The sequence below is a fragment of the Drechmeria coniospora genome, chromosome 01 (genome assembly GCF_001625195.1).
Source record: "Drechmeria coniospora strain ARSEF 6962 chromosome 01, whole genome shotgun sequence".
NCBI lineage: Eukaryota > Fungi > Ascomycota > Sordariomycetes > Hypocreales > Ophiocordycipitaceae > Drechmeria > Drechmeria coniospora.
Genome location: NC_054389.1, coordinates 5,383,154 through 5,403,227, shown reverse-complemented (window position 1 = coordinate 5,403,227; position 20,074 = coordinate 5,383,154). Strand labels below are relative to the sequence as shown.

Below are 20,074 nucleotides of genomic sequence, written 5' to 3'. Positions count from 1 at the left end.
CGAGTTTAAGGCCGAGTAGGAAAATTCTTAGGTAATCCGGAGAAACTTGAGGGAAAGGAAGCAATCGAGATAGCAAAGAATCCCGCAAGACGCTATCTCGCTCGAAGCCGACGGAATGACGAGTAAAATACGACTGGTCACCTCGCAGCGGCTCTATATTCGTCAAATGGTCAACAGCAGGCCACTAAGATCCTAAACAGAGACAGAAACGACATAGCAAGTAGAAATTAAAGTAAGCACTACCCGCAGACGAGCCAGTTAGTTATAATATTTACGTCAAAGTCAATCGAGGAGAGCAATACGCGGATAGCATTACACAACTCCCATTCGCCAGGATATAGGAAAGTATCGCTAGTTACAATAGTTCATGGTAAATTTAGAAAGGCTTCTGTTCAGAAGGCGCATATATAGAATGACCGTAATCAGTGTTGTTAAAATTAATCCAATTTCCCAGTCGATAAGGAACGTCTTATTCACCGCCTGTACTTCTCACACTCCCTTTGCTCTAAGAAGAAAGCAGAAAGGGTTTGAGTGGCAACAAACCTACCTGTCCTATTTCGTACGCAGGGCTACTACGGGATTCCTTTACCCTAGATGAGTAACGGAGGCTCCACATATGAGCTTTGGCCTGATCTTCAAGTCTCTTCGGCTTCAACACAATGTTGTCTGCGTTTCGCACAAGCGCCGCTCAGACGTCTTCAAGAGTTACAGCGCAATTGACCATCTGGACCTGATGCCACTCTTCCGTGCCAAGACTCGGACGCATCACCATGGAGGTCTTTACGTAAGATTCGAGAAAAGCCCGACATCGAGCTTTGGCTTTTTCTGATCCAAGACAGAGGGCGAGCTATATATCCTCTGGGTGCGCCTTTATTCGTGCGGCGAATCTATCGCAATAAGAATGCGTTCATCGCAATGCAGTCGAAAGTCAACGAACCGAAGCCACTGGTTCCATCTCTTCCAGATATTGCTTGTCTTTCCAGCCAGGAGCTCAGACTCGTCGATTGGGTTGTTATTGTAGTGATGGAGAGCTTCCAGGGCGACAGTAAGTATGACGTCCATGTTGCCCTTGCGGGCATGAGTTTGCGTTAAGGGCCATTCCTAGTATTGCGACAGGTTGTCTTGCGTATTGACAGAAACTGCTTCGAAAGAAATAGGATAATGGTTCGGCGAAGGGTTTTCTCATCCGGAATATAAGGCGGCGTTCCCTAAGTGTCGGATGTGGGACGTTGTCAAAACTTGAGCTAAAGAGGGTATGGAGTGTACTTAGAACATTTTAGCCCGCTGCGAAGTAAGTAAGGGAGGAAAGGTTTTTTAAGACGAGGGGACGAGAACGACAAGAGAAATCCAGAGGAAACAGCAGGCAAAGAAGGAGACAGGGTGCTGGGACCAACAATAGACCAGGGCTATCGAAGTCGATTTGGCTAAAATAGACAACACTAACGCAAATACGAGGATGGCTGGCCGTTAAAAAGAGGAGATAGAGGGGAAGTGTCTGATCCGGGGGGAGGGTGTTCGGCGCTTGCAGGTCAGGACCGGGACCGGAGCTCGGAAACGGTACGGAGTAGAAACTCGAGAACAATCCGGAGCGAAGACGGATGGGGAGAGTGACGGCGCTCTAAGATCGGGTCTCGGTTAAAGATCGGATCAGGTTCGCTAGAAAGTAAGAAACATCTGCTTTCTATGCATCAAACCACTGACCGGCAGATTAGCAGTTGAGTCGGTAACGATCAGCGAACACTGGCTATTGTAAGTATGCTTTTTGTTAAACAGGTTTCATGCCAAAGATAAATTTATAAACATAATTAACTAGTATCCCTAGCACATACGACCATAGGCAGTGGAAAATACTGGATCCCGTCTGCTCTCCACACGTCAAGCCACTGACCGGCAGATTAGTAGTTGAGTCGGTGACGATCAGCGAACACCGGCTGTTGTATGTTTTTTTTTTTGTTTTTGCCCCATTCCATATGTACAAACAAGTCCTCTGTACGGAGTACTTGAGTATGTACTTAGATGGAGTCTTGGCCTACGGTGCGATGTGCGTTAGAGACCTTCCGCGTCCCGTTTGTCAATACACGTGTGAATAGAGGATGACTCTCATAATGTAGTAAGAAGAATCCAATAGTAAAATGCATAGGATTTCTAGCAAGTAATTCTTACCGCCAAGATTTGGGCGTATTGCGTCGACTTGAGCCACCGACTATACCCTGTCGAGTATAATGAATAAAAAACACTTGCGTGTACAGAATACGTTCAAAACGATGGGCCGATGAATGGTGGATGCATTGCAAAATATACGAGAGTGAGTGAATGCACGGGTTACTCTACTCACCGCCGCAATGGAACAGTCAGTGCAGGTTAATAATACTTACGTCCTGAGCCGGAGGATCCTCGCAATAGACACGGAACAGATAAAGTTAAGCAAGTGCATGTGGCCATAGCAATAAATACGAGATTTATCGGAAATTTTGTAAGCTGCACGGAGTACTTGTGTGCTTTTTATCGACGGCGAAGCCTCCTTCTTGGTTGACGAACGTATTTAATATGTATTATTACTGCAAGTAAGTTCCGACTTAGTTGCACTTAAGTAGGTACTGGATAATAAGACTCAAGTACTTGGTGGATGTACCCAAGAGGAAAACATCGCAAGCTCTCACCTGCACGTGACTAGTCATGTGCTTCGACAGCAGGACAGTTTTCCCGCTAGCCGAAGCCTGGTGGTAGGACGAATATTCGTGCCAAGCGACCTCTCGAGCCTTGCGTCAAGCAACATTTCAATCAAGCCGCTCAATTCACCATGAACTCTGTCCGCCTAGCCCGCGCGGTCATTCGCGCTCGTCCCGCCGCCATGCGGGTTGTCGCCCAGAGGAGGACGTACGCCGAGGCCGTCCCTGACAAGGTGAGCGAGTTCCGCACCCCTCGACATCGAAGGGCCCGACAGTCTCGTCTTTGACGGCACAGGCACAGCTAACTCGCCTCCGCAGATCAAGTTGAGCCTGTCTCTGCCTCACCAGGTACGAATGAACCCGACTGATCATCATTTTGTGACGATTCGAGAGGGCGCAATGAGGAGCCCGACACCCGTTGCGCAACCGGACCGTTGATGGAGCCGAGCTAATTGCCGCAACACCCTGCAGTCCATCTACAAGTCCCAAGACGTCGTTCAAGTCAACATCCCCGCGGAATCCGGCGAGATGGGTGTCCTTGCCAACCACGCTCCCGCAATTGAGCAGCTCAAGCCTGGAGTCGTTGAGGTCATCGAGGAGTCTGGCGGTTCCAAGCAGTTCTTCTGTATGTTTCTTTTCTTTCGCCCATCGGCCTTGAACTTGGTCAAATACATCCAGAACGCTCAAACTTGTGGACGGTTTCACTGACGATGCGCAACGGAACATAGTGTCTGGCGGGTTTGCCACCGTCCAGCCTGGCTCCGCCTTGAGCATCAACGCCGTCGAGGGTTACCCACTCGAGGATTTCAGCGCCGAAGCCATCCGAACCCAGATCGCCGAAGCCCAGAAGGTTGCCAACGGTAACGGAAGCGAGCAGGATATCGCCGAGGCCAAGATTGAGCTGGAGGTATGCCGAACCAAGCACTACTTTTCGCTCGGTGATTCATCGACCGATTGGCTAACCCACCCACCTTGCAGGTCCTCGAGACTTTGGCCGCTCACGTGAAATAGCCGTTGTTTATAGCAGTGCCTAGGAGTGCCGGAGCCCATGTACATCAAAATTCCCTATCGCATCGTAGCACCTCATGGGTCAATTGATACCACCTTTGGTGCTTTGCTTACCCACCTGGGCGACTGCGCGTCTGTCTGTTCCTTGAACTGTCATATCTCTCTACTTGCTGTCATGCCGGAGGCTGGCAGCCTGTGTGCCTGCTGCCAGAGCCGTATCTGCCTGTCCGTTACCAGCCCGCCCTTTCATCACTGGCAGAATTAAGTTTGCCAACCTGCCGAAGCTTGCACCTGCGCCTTCACCATTCCCTGAAAAAAGGTACTGCGGACAAATTACTAGGTACTATGCTGTGTATGCCCTTGAACGGCTGGCAAGCCGATGGAATCGAGCTGCATAACCTTAAACGTCATCAAAATCTCGTCACTTGGATATTCCGTTCGCACGCCATCCTCTGCCCGCCTCCTCGATTTCCCGCAAGAATAGGGCAAGTAGTTTGCCACTTCTCACACCGGTGGAAGTGGAAGTTGATTCAAGCCAGCTGAATGAAGATGCTTCGGCCAAACAACCGAGGTCGCTTCTGCACTTCCAGTAGCATCCATGTCAGTTCCGGGGCTCGTACGCGCCTCCGAGCGAAGTTTCTTTCATGCCCCATGAGCAAGGCAAGACACTAACGAATCACCACTAGATTCCAGTTCCCCTTCCAACACCTGGACGAGTCGCAGTGTCCCAATTCTGTCTGAATATGGTCGCTACCGCACCACGACCACCGTCTATTCCCCCACTGCAGATGTTAAGCTGGATCCTTGGCCTTTCTCCGATGAGCATGGATCAAAAGGCACATCCGCACGCCAGAATCACTGCCATGGAACTGCAGCTTGCTGAGAAAACGTGCCAAGAGGTGATGGAAGCTCCAATTCAAAGTGCGTGAGGATGCCAACGATTGAAGATGGTCGGTGAGCGAGACAAGAAAATTGTCCCCATCATCATCGGCTGGCTCACTTGACGACCGTTTCTGATGGTCATTGGAATATACAAAGGCTGAAGTATAGCTCTGGACTTCTTCCGACAGCAGCATGCAAGCATACCTGGTTGTTTTGCGACCAGTATCCACCGTTGTCCGACCGAGCCGAGGTACTGCATTCAAAGATTGGAGCCATAAGAGCGCGCCAGAAGTCGAAACCGTCGAGCCGCAAGCTTCATTCGTTTCTATCGACAACTCTACCACCCCCTTGACGCTGAAAGGCCATGAAGTGGAACCATCACCTTCACTGAAGGGACATGGAGGGTGGATGGCGAGGCCATGGGGATGGCAAAGGCCGAAGCTGGCTGGCGGATACACTGCGGGACGCTGGATCTCAGCATGGATCTTACGAAATGAAAAGCAGGGTTAAATCTTCTGGCGTCGGCGAGATCCGAATATAGAGCGTGCAGCGGTTTTATCGGCAGGTAGATATGGGGTTGCAACATCAAACTTTGCTCAACGGCGAAGTCCCGATGACATGGGCACCGATGTTTTTGGCTATTGCAATTCGGCCGAGGTGCATGGATGACCTGCTGATCAAGTTAGATCTTCCATGGTCACAGGTCGAGAACAAATGAAGAGCGGGAGCGGCCGATGGGGCGAAGCACGAGCATGAAGGGTATGACGCAGATGCGTTCGGTCGATGGGGAAGCCTTGGTCCCGAAGTATTCGGCTTCTCGTTCGCCGTGGTGATCCGGTAGAGGATGCCCTTACCCGTTTCTCGTTCTCCCCAAGAGTTCTTTCAGTGTGACGGTACAACAAGTCGATTCACTGGTGCCAACTATATGATATCGGGACGCCATTGTCCGTGGTGTGTTGATGTAGACGCCTGCTCGCGTTGCGCGCCACAGCGATACGTCGAGAGCAATATTACTGCATACCCAGGAATGTTCATGGAACGACGATTTCAGCTTCATGGTTGTGAAAAATGATGCCAGACCCTCGACGATGGGCCGCGAACCACTTCGGCTTCGGCTAGCGGCCCGCTGATCTTGCCCCATTACTTATGGCCACGCAAAGTACGAGCGAGTAAGTGTAGTCTGACTTTACCGCTTGGCCTCCGAGATACGAGGACATGGTGTATGCGTACACATTCACTGCCTTGATTAGGTGGGGACGGTTGCCCCCTCGAACCGTCGTCAACGTGGGGATAGTTACCAACCCGATAGATGTACTTGCATATCTTGTGGGACTGTCGGGGGTCATCTTCTTGGCATTTGTGGGAGCATCTCATGAACAAGGAGCCCGGTACGGCTGAAGTGAGAAACGCCTCCAAAGTCAACATCGTCGGCGATGCGCACGACGGCATCGATGAGGCACCGCTGCAGATATGTGCTGCCATGTCCGCTGCTTCTCCAGCCTGCTTCGCCATCTGACAACATGAAACCAGCCTGTCCATTCGTGGCTGATCCTGACGTCTTGCCAATGAAGGTGTTGAACTGATCCTGATATTGGCAGTTCATGACACGGCCGCAAACGATGATCCCTCCGTCGCCGAGGATACGACCAAAGACGCGGCGAGGTTTGAAAGACTCACAAGGGGGAGAATGGTTGAATATGTGCGTGTGGGAAGGTGCGCACAGATCCTGCCGCGCCCATGAAACGTGTCAACGGAAATCCTTGATGATCAACAAACGGCATTTCGCTTTCCACCTCATCACCCCTGCATCTCGGCATGATGAGCGACATTGCAAGCAAAGCCCCACGCAAACGCACGCCCCGATAGTCTAACTTGGCCGGTGATCGCATCTCATGGAGATGTCTGTCGGAGAACATACAAGTAAGTCTGCGTACCGGTGCCGGTTGTGTGGATGTAGCTGCATTTTCATACTTGTGTGATAGGATGTATTACCAACCTTCACGAGTCCGTCGCCCGTGCTGGAGCTTGGGGAATACAAGGGCGTCCCAATTAGGTGTATAACCCTTTTTCATTTGTTTTCTTTTTCGCCTGGATAGGTGGTGAGGCGGCGGTGAAGACCAACAGACATGCATGAACCATTGGACCATGATGGGTCACCAGTATCAGTACCCAGAGTCATAAATGGCTTCTTAACTGCCGGGGTTGAGTTGAGCTACTGGGGGGCTTGACCAGCGACTGCAGTGCTGTCCCGTCACCCGCTGCCGGCATGGACGTGCAGTGCATGCATTGCATAGCTGGGGGCGAAACCATAAAGCATGGTGCAGCGTACAGACAGGGGTTGGAATTTGGGACTCGCAGCCCTGGTTTCTCATCGCTCGCTCATCACCGACGGTGAGAGTCGGCAATGCTTATCACTCCGTATCCGTAGACTGGCTATTGCTTCCACGAGGGGGTGCCAGCACAGAGCAGAGGATCTAGACGGGCTCGTCCACCGTCATCACACGCAATGCCTCGCTCGGGTGGGCGAGACACTTGCTAGGGTCCAAACGCACAAGTACCATTCGTTTCTGTATGGACGTGATTAAGCGTGTACAGCATGAGTATGTTGACCTGCCAAGATGTGATCCACTGGGAAGCGTATACCTACTGGTGCCATGGCCTGATGTCTACAAGATGCAAACACAAAAATGAATGCAGTACTTGGACATACCTGTACACATCGAGAGTGATAAATCGATCAAGTTTCGGTAAGAGTTGAGACCATCTTTTTACCAGCTGTCTGCTGGAAGACACCCCCCCACGACTTCTCCTCGTTCGTTTCGCTTCCAATCATCCACATTACGGACATGGCTTCAATTGTCGTCTGTTCGGCCTGGGGTTTCTAAGCTGTAATTAGTGCAATCGCCCTCGCATCCCCTTGTGTCGTTTGTGTCGTTCGCCACCGACGTAATGAAGACCTCGATTTAAACTGTGCCACAAGCTGCGCGCACGATATCGCGCTTGGGAGCTTGCGTTGGCCACGTTGGTCACATGTGCCACCCACCTACACATGGCCTTCCACGGGTTGCCCTCTTCGTCGGCGCGCAACCTCCGTCCCGCTCATCACCCGTGGGGTGCTGCTGGTGAACGAGCCGCCTGCTGGGCAGAGCGCCTGCATGTACTGAGCCATTGTAGCATTCCCAAGCCAATGTCGAGTGACTTTGGAATGGGGAATCGGCCAACTGATATGAGTGTGAATGAGGGATAGGGGTGACAAGACTCGCATCAGAACCGTCGCTACCTCGCTGTCACTCCCGAATCTCGGGAGGGAACCAATATTGAGTTCCTTGCGGTCAAGGATGTGGACGAGCCTTCGTAGTCCCCTGAGGATCAGCCGTGCCGACATGGTTCCCCAGAAGCTCATTGTGCTATGCAGTGAGCAAGGTGAAGCACGCAAGCGTTTACTGGACTAGCATCATGATCCAGACACGTGATTTCTCCGAGAAAGTACCAGCCACTCTGGTACCATCCGACGACAGCTCTCATGACAGGTGTGCAGATGTCAGACGAATCATCTATAGAGATGAAGGGACCGTCGTCGATTTTCACCGCGTGCAGGTTCGTCTTCTTCTTTTCTTGATGGCGATGAGTTCCTTCCGAGAGCGGCCAGGAGCACAATAGGCGGCCCTTGCCCGCCGATGTTCAGGAACCAGCCATGATCACGACCTCTGGTCATCGACGTGCAAGTAGAGTACTCCGTGTTCCGTCGTAAATGCACCTTAACACCCATGCTGCCAGGTCAGTGCATTTCATTCGCAGCTTAATCCTGGTACATTTCGAGCAACAACAGCGAAACATACCATAGGCAGCACATGTAGCGCGTAATCAGGCTCGAGGTGCTTCACGTGGCTATCACAATATGCGGTTGATGCCTGCTCGTCCGTCGCAGCTCGAGCCCTTCGGGCCTTGAGGCATGGCATTACTCACCTATCCCGCTCGGCTGATGTCGTGGCCAGGGAAGGTGGATGGACGAAAAGGGGCTGAGGCCGGATGATCAGCAGAACTTGCTTCTGCCCCCGCTTCCAACCCTGGCATTTTCCCATTGTCTTGGAAGTATCCGTTGCTCCAGCCAGGATGAGCAAACTAGGAGACGCAAACTGTCGTCTCAGGCTGATGTCGGGCACCAACAGCTAGGATTCCGATGACAGGGAAGGTTGCGATGCCCTCGATGGCGCCAGCTAGTGGTGTTGTCACATTTGGGCCCAATGTGCGGTTGTGCTCACTGAAAGTTGGTAGGCCGCTACTAGTCCCCCATGCCCCAATTGCTCGTTTGGGTATCGCGATTCCTCACTGGGCCGTCCCGCAAACCTGGTTGCCGAAGCGTCCATGTCCAGGTCATGATCATCAGGGTAGGAGTATCAGGTGGCCCGGCACTCGCTACCGGGCCATGCCCCCCCCCCCCCCCCCCCCCCCCTCGCCCCAGTTCCACCCAACTGATGCTAGCTGCAGATGCAATGCATGCCATTTTTCATTCTGCACGTTGCACATGGCGGCTCGACTCCTCTTCGGTGACACCTAGAGCGAACATCCCTTCTGGTTCCCTTCCGCACCATGGCCATGGCATATCGGATTCCACCCAGACTGTTCATTCGCATGACATAAAATCAGCGAAAAGTCGGGGCAAAACGAAGGCATAGAAGTTGGCTGTTGGTTACCAATCCATTGTTTGCACAAATCTCTGGATAAAGGGATGCTCATGATGACCTTATTGAAGTACCTTGTTTGCCTCTGCTGCATTGCTCCATGCCTTTTCATTCACCCATTCCAAGGCGAGAGACAAAGCTGATCTTGAGGCTTCAATTGCCTCCTCCTGTCTGTTTGCATGTGTGTATATGTGTATTTTGGTCATCTTCACTTACTGTACACTTTGAGATGCGCGTGGAGAGGATGGATCAACTTCAGTAGAAAGCTTTGGTCGGTGTGATATCCAATAGCGACAATGAATAAGATTGGGCGATAAAGGTGGGAAATCCACCCGGACCTAGACATCATCATCCTTCCGGGATGTTATTTGCACCAGGCGTCGCGAGCGAGGAGATGCTCCCGTTCACAGCGTTTTCAGTTGCTGGCCAAGTGGCATCTGCAGGAGATTGGTATGTGGAAGGATGGCCCCTGGAAAATGCCGATTCATTTCGCGTCTCATTTCCTCCTTCCTCACATCAATTGGTGATGCTGCATGGAATATAGCCGACAGCTCACGGCGTACAACTAGGCTGGCCCCAATGTTCCAGATTAGTAACGTCAGCAGTGAGCCGGGGCAGTAGCAAGTGTCAGTGTATGGATGGAGGCCGGGGCATCTGCAAAAATGATATGGACAAGGTGGAATCCGGATGTTTGTACGGAGTACGGAGTACTCGTCGGAGGCTTTAGCAGTGCTCCAGTGGCAGGAGCCGCACAATCGGTGGGGGCTTGTACGTGCTTGCTAGCAGTCTCTTGAGGACGTTCAAGCTCACTGCAAGATTGGCGAGAGTACATGAGCTCTTCTCGTCCGAATTCGGTACATGTAATGTAGGGGCAGGTGTACTGCAATCGAGGAGTCGTGATGTCGGGTTCGTGACGGCGACGAGTCTGAATGCCTACCACGCGGGCGTGGTCTCTGAGAGGCTCAAATTCATCCGATCATTGATCATTGATGCACTCACTCCCAGGCCCAGGCATGAACCAACCCCAACCATGGGGCCGGATCCAATAGTTGCGGCAGACCGGGATGGGGCCGCATATTGGACCCGTCCGCAGGCTGCGCCATGTTGGATGGATCCAGCAGGCCCCGTCAGACCAGCTTAGAGACGGGGGGTCCCCAAGGTCACATTAAATGCCGTGCAGGGCAATGGAAGGCAGCTGTGCAGACAGGTCTAAAACAGACAAGGTAGTTCGCTGACAGGTTCAACGGAGGAAACGCGAGCACGAAGGGTCTGTACAACCAATGTCAACCATACTTTGTACGACCCACGAACGGGCTAGCTTTGGTCCGATGTCGTGACGCGAGCGAGAGCGAATGCGGCGCCCGGGTGACATTGGGCAAATCGATTTTGTTGAACAGAGCGAGATTAGACATACCACGACGGATGATGCTGATCGTCGGCGCATGCGCACACGCGTTGATGCGAGTCGAGAGCGAGACATGCGGTGCGGGGGGGAGAAATGACGACGCTGTGAGATTTCACCTGCCATTTTGGCAGAAAGTACTTTGTGCTCCGTACGCCCTCATACACTTACTCGTAGAATGAATGCTCTGCTCATCAGCTTCCTCGTACGCCGAGGCGTCACTGTCGAACATCGACGCAACGGGTGGCTTTGATGATGAAGAGTGGTCAGTTTTCGGGCGAGACAATGTATCAACAGTGTCAGGTTCTCTCACACCACAGCCAGCCACCAGGTCATCCAACGCTACCCGCCAAGCCCGTTTCGGCCCTAGAAACAAAACGTCCGTCACCCACCACCAGTTCCCGGGTTGAGTCGTTCGTCATAACTTGGGAGGTGCTTGTTTTTGTCGGGTGGTTGAGATCGAGAGTCGAGATGTAGGGTTGTGCACAGTATTAGTCGCACTCCATACTATGGTGTACAAGTAGTGTATAGTATCGGTGCCCGTTCTCAAATGGCAAGACCATCCCTGCCGGTGTTGATCCGTTTGGGCAGTTGGGGAAGGCTTTTCTTGTCAAAAGGAAGGAGAGACCACCCATCACAAGTGAAGGAAGGGGCAAATCTCCATCTACCATCGGCCATGCACCATACCCGGCAACTACAGCGGTGTACTTGCACATACATTCACTATTTGAAGTCACGACTCCATGAATCGGGGCTGAACGCTTCCACCCAGTCAACGTCGATGATCTCGTCCTCCATCCTCCTTAGTGTCGCCAGACAAGCAGTGGGTGGGTACGTGCACTTGAATGTACAATACACGCACACGCACATGTGCTAGGGAGCGCCCAGTAAGTCGGGGGGGGGGGGCAAGAGAACGAGCACAGCGCCCACCCATGCCGCCTCGGAACTGGCGAAAACCAGGTTGAATCCCAGCACCCTGTGGAACATGCACCCTGGACACGGTCCCAAACATGGCCCGTTCCTACAAGTGTGAGTACTCGTCCCTCCCAACTGAATGGATGGATGTCGATCAACCTTGACCATGGAACATAGGTGCCCCGACGGATACCAGTACAAGCAGATGTACGGAGTTGTACTCCGCACACAATGAACATTCAGCCCAGCCCAGCTCGACCTCGGCCACGATCCATTCTTCATTCAGCTACCTACAAGTATCTACCGACTTTCTCAATTGCCTGCCTCCCTGCTTTCTAAAGGTACATGGACGGAGGAAGGGACGGCTGTACGGAAACGTGCCTGCCGCACGCCGCAGCCTCGAGGATATCGCTCTGCCAGCACCTCTCCGGCTTCCCGCAAGACTATGCTGTGGAGTGATCGATGGCTGTAAATCAAATGATCGGGTCTCTCGGGATGCTCCTCATCATGTCATCTCTGGCGTAATACAGCAGCGCGCCATGAGGGCCAGTGGCCGCCTCCCAATATCTGTATGACGACAAGACGGCCACCCAAAGTTGGGCCCTCCCGCCTATCCTTTCCATGCCATCCCTCAGCAAGATTGCCCAGCGTTGGAGGTAGGACCGGATGATTACAATCCGTATTGGCAAAAATAAGCACCATTATTCGGCATCACATTTGCGCTGAAGTGCGTATTAACAAACGCGCACGCGCACACACTCAATCTCCGTTTCGCCACCACCACGAGACACCAGCGAGGAATCCAGATCTTTGGTTCCATAGCTGCGCCGCAATGCTCTTGTCAAGAACGAGAACATGCGGCTTCTATTATCCTCGACCATTCGTCCAAAACAACACCATATCGGTTGCGACTCGGATTGTTGCTGTTCAACACTATACTTTGGTACCAAAGCACAACATAGTTATCGGGCGGCCTTGCCTTGTGGCCCACCTGACCAGCCTCACTAGCATGGTCGATTTCTTCCTTGTGGCCACAGTACATGTCTCTCGTCAGGCGGGTTGGTAGGTGATGGATTTGTCACGAGAGCCTGAGCCGATGATCGTGAGATCTGTACTGGGAAATCACGGTCCGTACCGGGAAAACTTGCTCGCGGAGGAGCTCTGCTTCTGACCTTTTTCGATCACCCGCAATTATGATTCACAGCTTGACTCTTTGACAACATTTCGGCTAGCATTCCTGCCCAAGTATATTTCTTGTTCAGAGACCATCGAAACTGGGCCGTCGTCGACGAACACGGAGTGCCGTGGAGGTACCGTCTGAAATTAGCAGCACAGTCCCACCTGGGAAATTGGCTTGCCGTCATCGGAGTGCCTCAACACCCAGCAGTCGCATGGCCGGATCGACTCGAAAGGTACACAAACACCTGCGTTCTCGGTCGAACTGAGCAGGAAGCTCGAGGCTTTCATCATTATTTGTTCACCTTTTTCTTTTGCTGTTCGAACCTCCCCAGAAGCTTCCGTGGGCGCCGGCGATGGTGAAATGGCAATGCCCAGATTATATCACCCCGACGGCGTTCCAGCGACATGGGAAAAAGAAACATTGCAGCCGCCACCCAGCCTGGCCTGGACCACCAGATTGTCATGCCGCCCAACCAACAAGTACTCCTCTGGTTGAGCCATGTTGCGACTGCCGGGGTCTTAGCACCGCGGAGAGTCTGCCAATGATGACCACCCCTGTTCACATGGCTGTACACTTACGAAGTATGTGTAATGTACGGAGTACTCCGTCTTATTGTGTGAGATGGGAACGAGTACAAGCACCTGTGCTCCGTACTGTATTCGTTCTCGTACTCGGAGAGTGGGCGACCCATCAACCATCCCATCCAAGCACCCTGGTCTGTGTTATTCCTCCCACACGACCCTAACTCCACGAACTCTCTTCCGCTTCAACCTTGCTCCAGTTGTCTCGCCCTCCCTTCTGCCCGTCAGTCAGGGTGAAGTTGTACGATTTGTGAGTAATATCAAAGGACGATCCGCAGTGCAGTACATGTACGTTGGTGCCGTCTGGCCCGAGCATGCCTGCTTGGCCAGGTGAACGCTCTGTATCGGAACTGCTAACTGTTTGACTCGATGCAGAGTTTCTGACGCTTAGTTTTGCCATCTTGGCTGTTGCGTACCACCTGCCAGGCAGTCCGGTAAAGTTATACCTCCGAGGTGCAAACAAGCTTTTAGTTCCTTCGCCTCGCATGCCGCCTAGTCCTTTAGCCCATTCCACCTTTCGAGTAATTTTACTTCTCTCTTACAATAGCCTCAGTGGTCAGTCAGGTCTTCTGTGTCGCTTCTAATTCCTGACGTCAGCTCTTGAATTGGCGTTGAATCCACCGTTGATCGTTGGGAACCGACAGAAAGAACAACCACAAGCCGGATCCACCTCCCGATTTTCATCTCGCCAGTATCTCCTGCGCCGATTTAGATCCCTTCTTTGATGGCACATGATTCGACTTGGTCCATTGAGAATCATCTTCCATGAGCGTGGAGGTGAAACCCTCGATAGCTTTTCGTGCCGTTGATGCGACCTAGGTTGCATCATCATTGATTATAATCGCTTCATTTTCCTCCCTGCGGTCTTGTCTTGGCCAAAGACGTTCCTGGCTCGGTGACGGTAAGGAGCAACCTACTGGTATTGATTTGTCAAGTTCGAACCTGCAGCAACACTCGGCCCCCATGTGAGTGTTGCAGCGTGTCACTAACAGCCTACGGCAGACAAATCTTGCAGTCCAGGACCGATCACAGTACATGATGCATGTAGCAAGAGTGCCTAATCATCAATAACTTGATTCTGAACTCGATATACAACGCCGTCACGGAAATCGACCGCTTCCACGGCCTGTCTGTCTCGAGGTTGCTGCCAGTACTGTTTGGGTACAATCCCGAGACGGTCTTCTAACCCTTGCCATCCGATCTGGAAAAACCCCGGTAAGCCTGTGGTAGCAGGAGTTTCCTGCACAAGATAGTTCTTGCACTGCAACGACCGATTATACGAGTGCGACGACACCGGACTCGCCTCGAACACCGTGGACGCCCCCAGAGAAAGCCGAAAAGTCGGCGACAAGCGGTTCCATTGGATGGTACATTGAGGATTTGACGACAAGCAGCGGAAAGGTTCAATGTACTGGTCGTTGGTTCCAGGGATACGTAGGGGATCCGGTCTTGATGTCGCAAAAGAGGCCGACGGCACACCTCCCTGCCCCTTACCGAACCTCAACTTCTCCAACCAGATCTCGTCAAAGGGTAGAACTGGAGTGTGATAATGTCGGTTGCGCAACACCAGCTCATGCTGTGAGTTCAACGGAAGGCATCAGTCAGAATCCGCAGCCACCCTCGAAAGGCTTGGGAGTTCACAGCATCCTAAACTCATCTCCTTCTCGGGCCATGGCTCCTCGGGACGGCGAGCCGCTTTCTTCAATGTCCATCTCGCCGTCCATTGTCACACCCTCATCGGTGCCGGCTACCAGCACCTCCATGCCATCATTTTCTGACCACACAGGTCTTGGATCACATCCCAGCACGTCTGCCGGTATCCCAGCCCCACCAGCAAGGCCTCGTCTTTCCGGGAGAATTTCGCCGCCAGTTTCTTACCCACTCCCTCAATTCAGTGAGACTGATAAGACTAAAAGCCCCAAGCTGCCTCGATCTTTGAGCTTCAGCCATGCTAGTTCGTTTCGTGGAGTGGAAACGCGGCGACAATCATACGTGGCCAGTGTGTCTCCTGCCAAACGTCCGTATGAAACGGCGGCTCCTGATGTACACAGATACCTCCCTCGACTGCAACACAACCCTAATCCAGGGATGCACCCGCCCCCAAACCATGGCTTGAACAGGCCGGATTCGACGCACCCATCGTCCCATTCAACGGACCGCATGCATTACCCACGATCCTTGTTGGAACCAAGGGACGGGCAAGGCCAAGACCGTCCCCAGTCACTCTATTCGCATTCGACACCGCAGGGCGCTCCTGGTAGCCAACCGGTATCGGCATACAGAGGGCTGGAAAGTGGGACGTTTTGGTCGGAAGATTCGCGTCGATCCGGGATGAGCAGGGCCGCAAGCAGCGCGGAAGGACAGCAGGCATACATGACACTTCCCGGCAGTGACATGACGATTCCAGTCCAGGTTGACTATTCACAGGCGTCAAAAAAGGCGGACGAGAAACGGCAGCGCAACGCCAAAGCCTCCACGAGGCATCGCAGAAAGAAAAAGACGATGCAGGAGGAGAACATGAGGCAGCTTGAAGATCTCCGGGACGAGCGACACCAGCTCGCGTGCGAACTGGAAGACACGAGAAGACAGCGGGACTTTTATCGAGACGAACGAAACCGGCTGAGGGAGGTTGTTGTCCGAACGCCAGGAATACACCACCACGCGGTCGGGCCGCCGACGCCTTCGATCCGCGTGGTCGAAGAGAGAAGTGCGGGCGCCGGCTCCCAGGTTCCGAGGCCAAGATTGGGAACAGAATACTCAAGCGATCAGTCATCGGCAGGTCGACCGGCGCGGAGGCGACGGATAGAAGACGAAACAACAAAATATTCTGCTACTGGTCTCGGGCCGCCTTTGGGAGAGACGCCGGGGGGTTCGAGCCCTGTTCCAGCACTGGGCCATACATATGGGACCGTATCAGCTGCCTCGTTAACAGCTGGCGAGAGGCTACCCCCCTTACGAGCAATGGAAGGGCAGGTTGCGGCCCAAGGCTTGGGCACTGCTCATGATGAGCAAGAAGCAAAATCTGGACCTTGGAGGACAGGCCAAAATCGACAATTTGAGACCGGGTGGGCAAGGGAACCAAAGTAATAGTGGCATGGAAGTAGCTTTATTGAGACACAACTTGTTTTGGGTACAGCTCCGATAATGATATCGCATGGCCGAAGGCTCAATGCACCATCACCATCCGAGCAGCACTTGTATGGTGTATAGTGTATGTTGAGTGGACTTTCTTGAACCTGCTAGGACACTGGGATGTGTAGTTACTTACATAGGTGTGCAGGTGATTACACATAGAAGCACACTGCCCAGATACTTGTACAAGTACAGTGCAGCAATTGTTGTGCGGTGCCTACTCATGCACATACCACCCGTGCTCGCTTGTAGTGCAGGTACACTTGGACGTGTGCCCGCCCGTAGCAGTAAAAAGCGTCCTGAAGCGTACTTGTACAATAGATCTATTAAGTACCGACTATACCGTACTTATAGTGCTGAGTGTACAGTAAGTATAAGTAGCTAGCTGTACATGTAGTTGTACAACCACTGAAAATGTGCTTGATACTGTCTTGGCTCTACTTGTACTTGTTTGGACACTTTGGTAGGTCCGGAGTCGAAAAGGACATGTAAGTATCCAGTACGTGAACTCCACTACTCTGAGGCCTTGATAGCCTCTATCGTTTGCTTCCAACGGCTCTGGTTCATCGCCTTTTTGCACCTCTCGACCCACTCCTTCTTGATGTTGCCGGTAAAGGCCGTGCTGCCCAAAACAGCTATATGGAATGCACCACAATGGATCGGATTCCAGGTATGTATCGTCTTCTGGATTCCACATGGGCATTCATAAGTCCTCTTCGATTTCTGATTGTTTGATGCACTAGATTTCTGATCCGTTGTTGAGTTGGCGGCAAAGGCACTCGAGACTGACGATGCCTTGTGTCGATCTAACTAAGACTTGGTATGTACAAGGAATTCTGCCGCCAGCAGTTTTAACGTTATATCAAGGTCTTTGCCGGCAAGATGACGATGTATCAACCTCGCTTGTTGCATTCGAGACCATTCGGCACTGAATGTCTCTGCCGTATCCAGGAATTGAGTGATGCCGAAGGTGCCTTGGATATCAGGCATGTCAAAGGCAACGGCATCAATGTCTGCCGCCTCCCATTGCTGATACCATTCGAGTACACCTAGGCGCATAGTGTTGTTGATGACCTTGGGAGTAATTGATCCTGATCTGAATCTCCTGTAATACGTGTGGTATAATGCCTAGTCGTTCCCGAACCTTGCTGACGATCTCAGATACCTCTACAATATCTTTGAGGTTCTTCAACAGATCCGGATTTACGGTCTCTTTTATCCACTTTACGAGTTCCGTAGTACACGCCTTCCTGTGCGAATAGTACCGTCGTATCGTACTATCGTATTCGAATCGTTCGAGTTGGTATCTCTCTAGGTCTCGAGAGCTGAGGTATTCGATTGGAACGAACTGGTCCTCCTTGACTTCCTCTTTGAGTTTGATAAGGGTTGCTGCATTGATCTTTGCAACTTCATCCTTATTGGTGATTTCCTTTGGTGGTGATAGTATCACTGCTCCGCCTGGGTTAACGTAATCCCAGATTTCACTCTGCTTAGCAATGCGTTGGTACGATCCGAACCATCGATCCCAATCCGCAGACGTTTAGAGCACTACATTTGCCTTGGAGTTGGCTGATGCAGTTGACATCGTGGCGATCGTTGGATGGATGTGTTTGTTGATTTGAAGAGTGGTTTGGAGGCCTTGGGAAGTGAAAAACAGAGTGCTGAAGGGGGCCGAGGCTAAGGTTATCTTCCTTTTGGTAAGTCTTCTGCAAGAGCGGTGCAGCTGTCTTGATCGGCACTAATGCATTGAAGTGGATAGGAGAAGGGAAGGAAGAAGCAGAGCTTTGTGTGACCGTTGCGGCTGTTATACTGGATCGTTGAGATCTTGTTGAGATCAGATGGTCGTTGTGATCTCTTGATCCGCTGTCTCTTGATTTGATTAAGTGATTGCTGGTGATCCATTGATCTGCTGTCTGTTGCTTCTTTCCGGATAGCAATTTGCGCGGGGACGCATACCGGGCTCATAACTGTTGCACCAAACCAGCCACAAAAAATGGGCGCCACAGTCAATGTGGACATGGTAGGTGCTATATGATGTGGCATGAAACGATTAAGAACGGAGTATTGGAGAACGGAGCACGGAGCACGGAGTACGGATACGGAGTACGGAGGCATGTACCTCGATGGCAACATTCTACGGAGTAAGTAAGTACTCTGAAATCCAACAATCAACAGATCTATCCTCGAAACGTCAACCTGTCATCAATTGGTATCAACACTCACGACATGTCTTGATGTCCAATTCTTCCTATCTGCAAGGGAATGCCTTTCTTTAGGCGCGACCAAATACAATCGTTCAGGAAGAAAAGGCATCGTCCCGAAATTACTATATATAGCAGCAGGTCTTTGATCATGATAAGATTCAACGGCTATTGTAGACTGTAGTACTCCGTAGAGCAATCGGCTTAATCTTGATGCTATTGTGCTAGCTTAGTTGTAGATGGGGGCTGTACTGTGGATAGAGGCCCGAAAGCTACGGACTGACGCAATTGAGTGTACTGCTTGGAAAGCCACCGGGCAGTTTTTATATCTATGCAATTTTTGATTGAGGACTGAATTGAACGGATTCTAAGGCGCTCAAGTGCTGAGTTGATTATTCATATTGACAGAGGAATAATTGTAATACTTGTAGAAGTTCTGGACCATATCCGTCGAGATGGTGTAATGTAAGTACTTGTACAGGTACATGAGAGGTTGTCAGTTGGTCAAATCTCGCTAATTACTATCCCTGCTGCGACCTGGCGAGACAGGACTTCTGAAGGGCTCAAATACGAGCGGGGCTGCTGTGCAGCTGTTCCAAGCTGAAAGTACAGGTAGGTACTCCGTACGTATTTGAGAACGTGCATGGAAGTAATTACTGGCAAGTATTACAGAATACGGAGTACGGAGTCCGTACAAGTATTAGTACATATACTTGTACAGTACTTACTTGCACATGCCCCAACCCTAGTGTGCCTATTGAAAAAATCTTCTTGGATGAAATTGCTTGCGGATATACAGTGATTGAGAATGAAATTCTTTCGAAAAAGTATTCCCTTTGAAGATGCGAGGAGTATCATTACTGTACGGAGTAAGCAATGCACTTACCACCACCATCCATACCCATATAAGCCGATATTGGCGACAGTGCAACGTCAGAGTGTTCGCTTATGTCAGATGGCTGGATGCATAGAACCAGTAAGGAATATCTATCGTACTTGGTATTGAATACGGAGTAAGTAATACTCTGTGCTATAACTTGCAAGTACGTACGGAGTACGGAGTACGTGTGTGTACTTTACTCGGCACATGTACGTAAGTGCTCCGTACATGCCAAAGTACTTTTACTGTGGTGCAAGAACTTACAAATGCAAGTACTGTACATGTACGCTGTACTTACTTAAGTAAGTAATAGAACCATACCCGATGAGAGGACCGAGTGTCCACGTAAGTACCTACTCCATACATGTATTAAGTACTTGCAATCACGAGTAACTAAGTAAGTAAGCACATGTTTTAAGTACACCTACGTACTGTACTTGCACAACGGGCGGCTAGGGCTCAAGTCCCTCCATCTCTAGGCTATACTGTACAGTAAGTATATCGAGACATCAAGTACAAGTGCTGTACTGTATTACTTACTC

At 51.4% G+C, this 20,074-nt stretch overlaps 3 protein-coding genes and 1 non-coding gene across 4 annotated transcripts; 3 read left to right on the top strand and 1 right to left on the bottom strand.

Moving 5' to 3' along the window:
* The first annotated feature begins 1,827 nt into the window (after positions 1-1,827).
* On the top strand, positions 1,828-1,943 carry DCS_r25. Its single transcript, XR_005881885.1, has one exon. It is a non-coding gene; the product is annotated as a 5S ribosomal RNA (ribosomal RNA).
* Positions 1,944-2,800: 857 nt separating this feature from the next.
* On the top strand, positions 2,801-3,680 carry DCS_01348 (ATPase, F1 complex, delta/epsilon subunit; the record flags this gene model as incomplete). Its single annotated transcript, XM_040798681.1, has 5 exons — positions 2,801-2,902; positions 2,988-3,017; positions 3,141-3,294; positions 3,398-3,576; positions 3,648-3,680. 5 exons carry the CDS (start codon positions 2,801-2,803, stop codon positions 3,678-3,680), a joined length of 498 nt encoding a protein of 165 aa, XP_040659564.1.
* A 2,221-nt stretch (positions 3,681-5,901) lies between these two features.
* On the bottom strand, positions 5,902-6,162 carry DCS_01347 (uncharacterized protein; the record flags this gene model as incomplete). The annotated part of the gene is made up of 1 exon (XM_040798680.1): positions 5,902-6,162. One exon carries the CDS (start codon positions 6,160-6,162, stop codon positions 5,902-5,904), a length of 261 nt encoding a protein of 86 aa, XP_040659563.1.
* An 8,828-nt stretch (positions 6,163-14,990) lies between these two features.
* Positions 14,991-16,406, top strand: DCS_01346 (uncharacterized protein; the record flags this gene model as incomplete). Its single annotated transcript, XM_040798679.1, has 1 exon — positions 14,991-16,406. The coding sequence occupies one exon, from the start codon at positions 14,991-14,993 to the stop codon at positions 16,404-16,406; it is 1,416 nt and encodes a 471-aa protein (XP_040659562.1).
* Between the last annotated feature and the right edge of the window lie 3,668 nt (positions 16,407-20,074).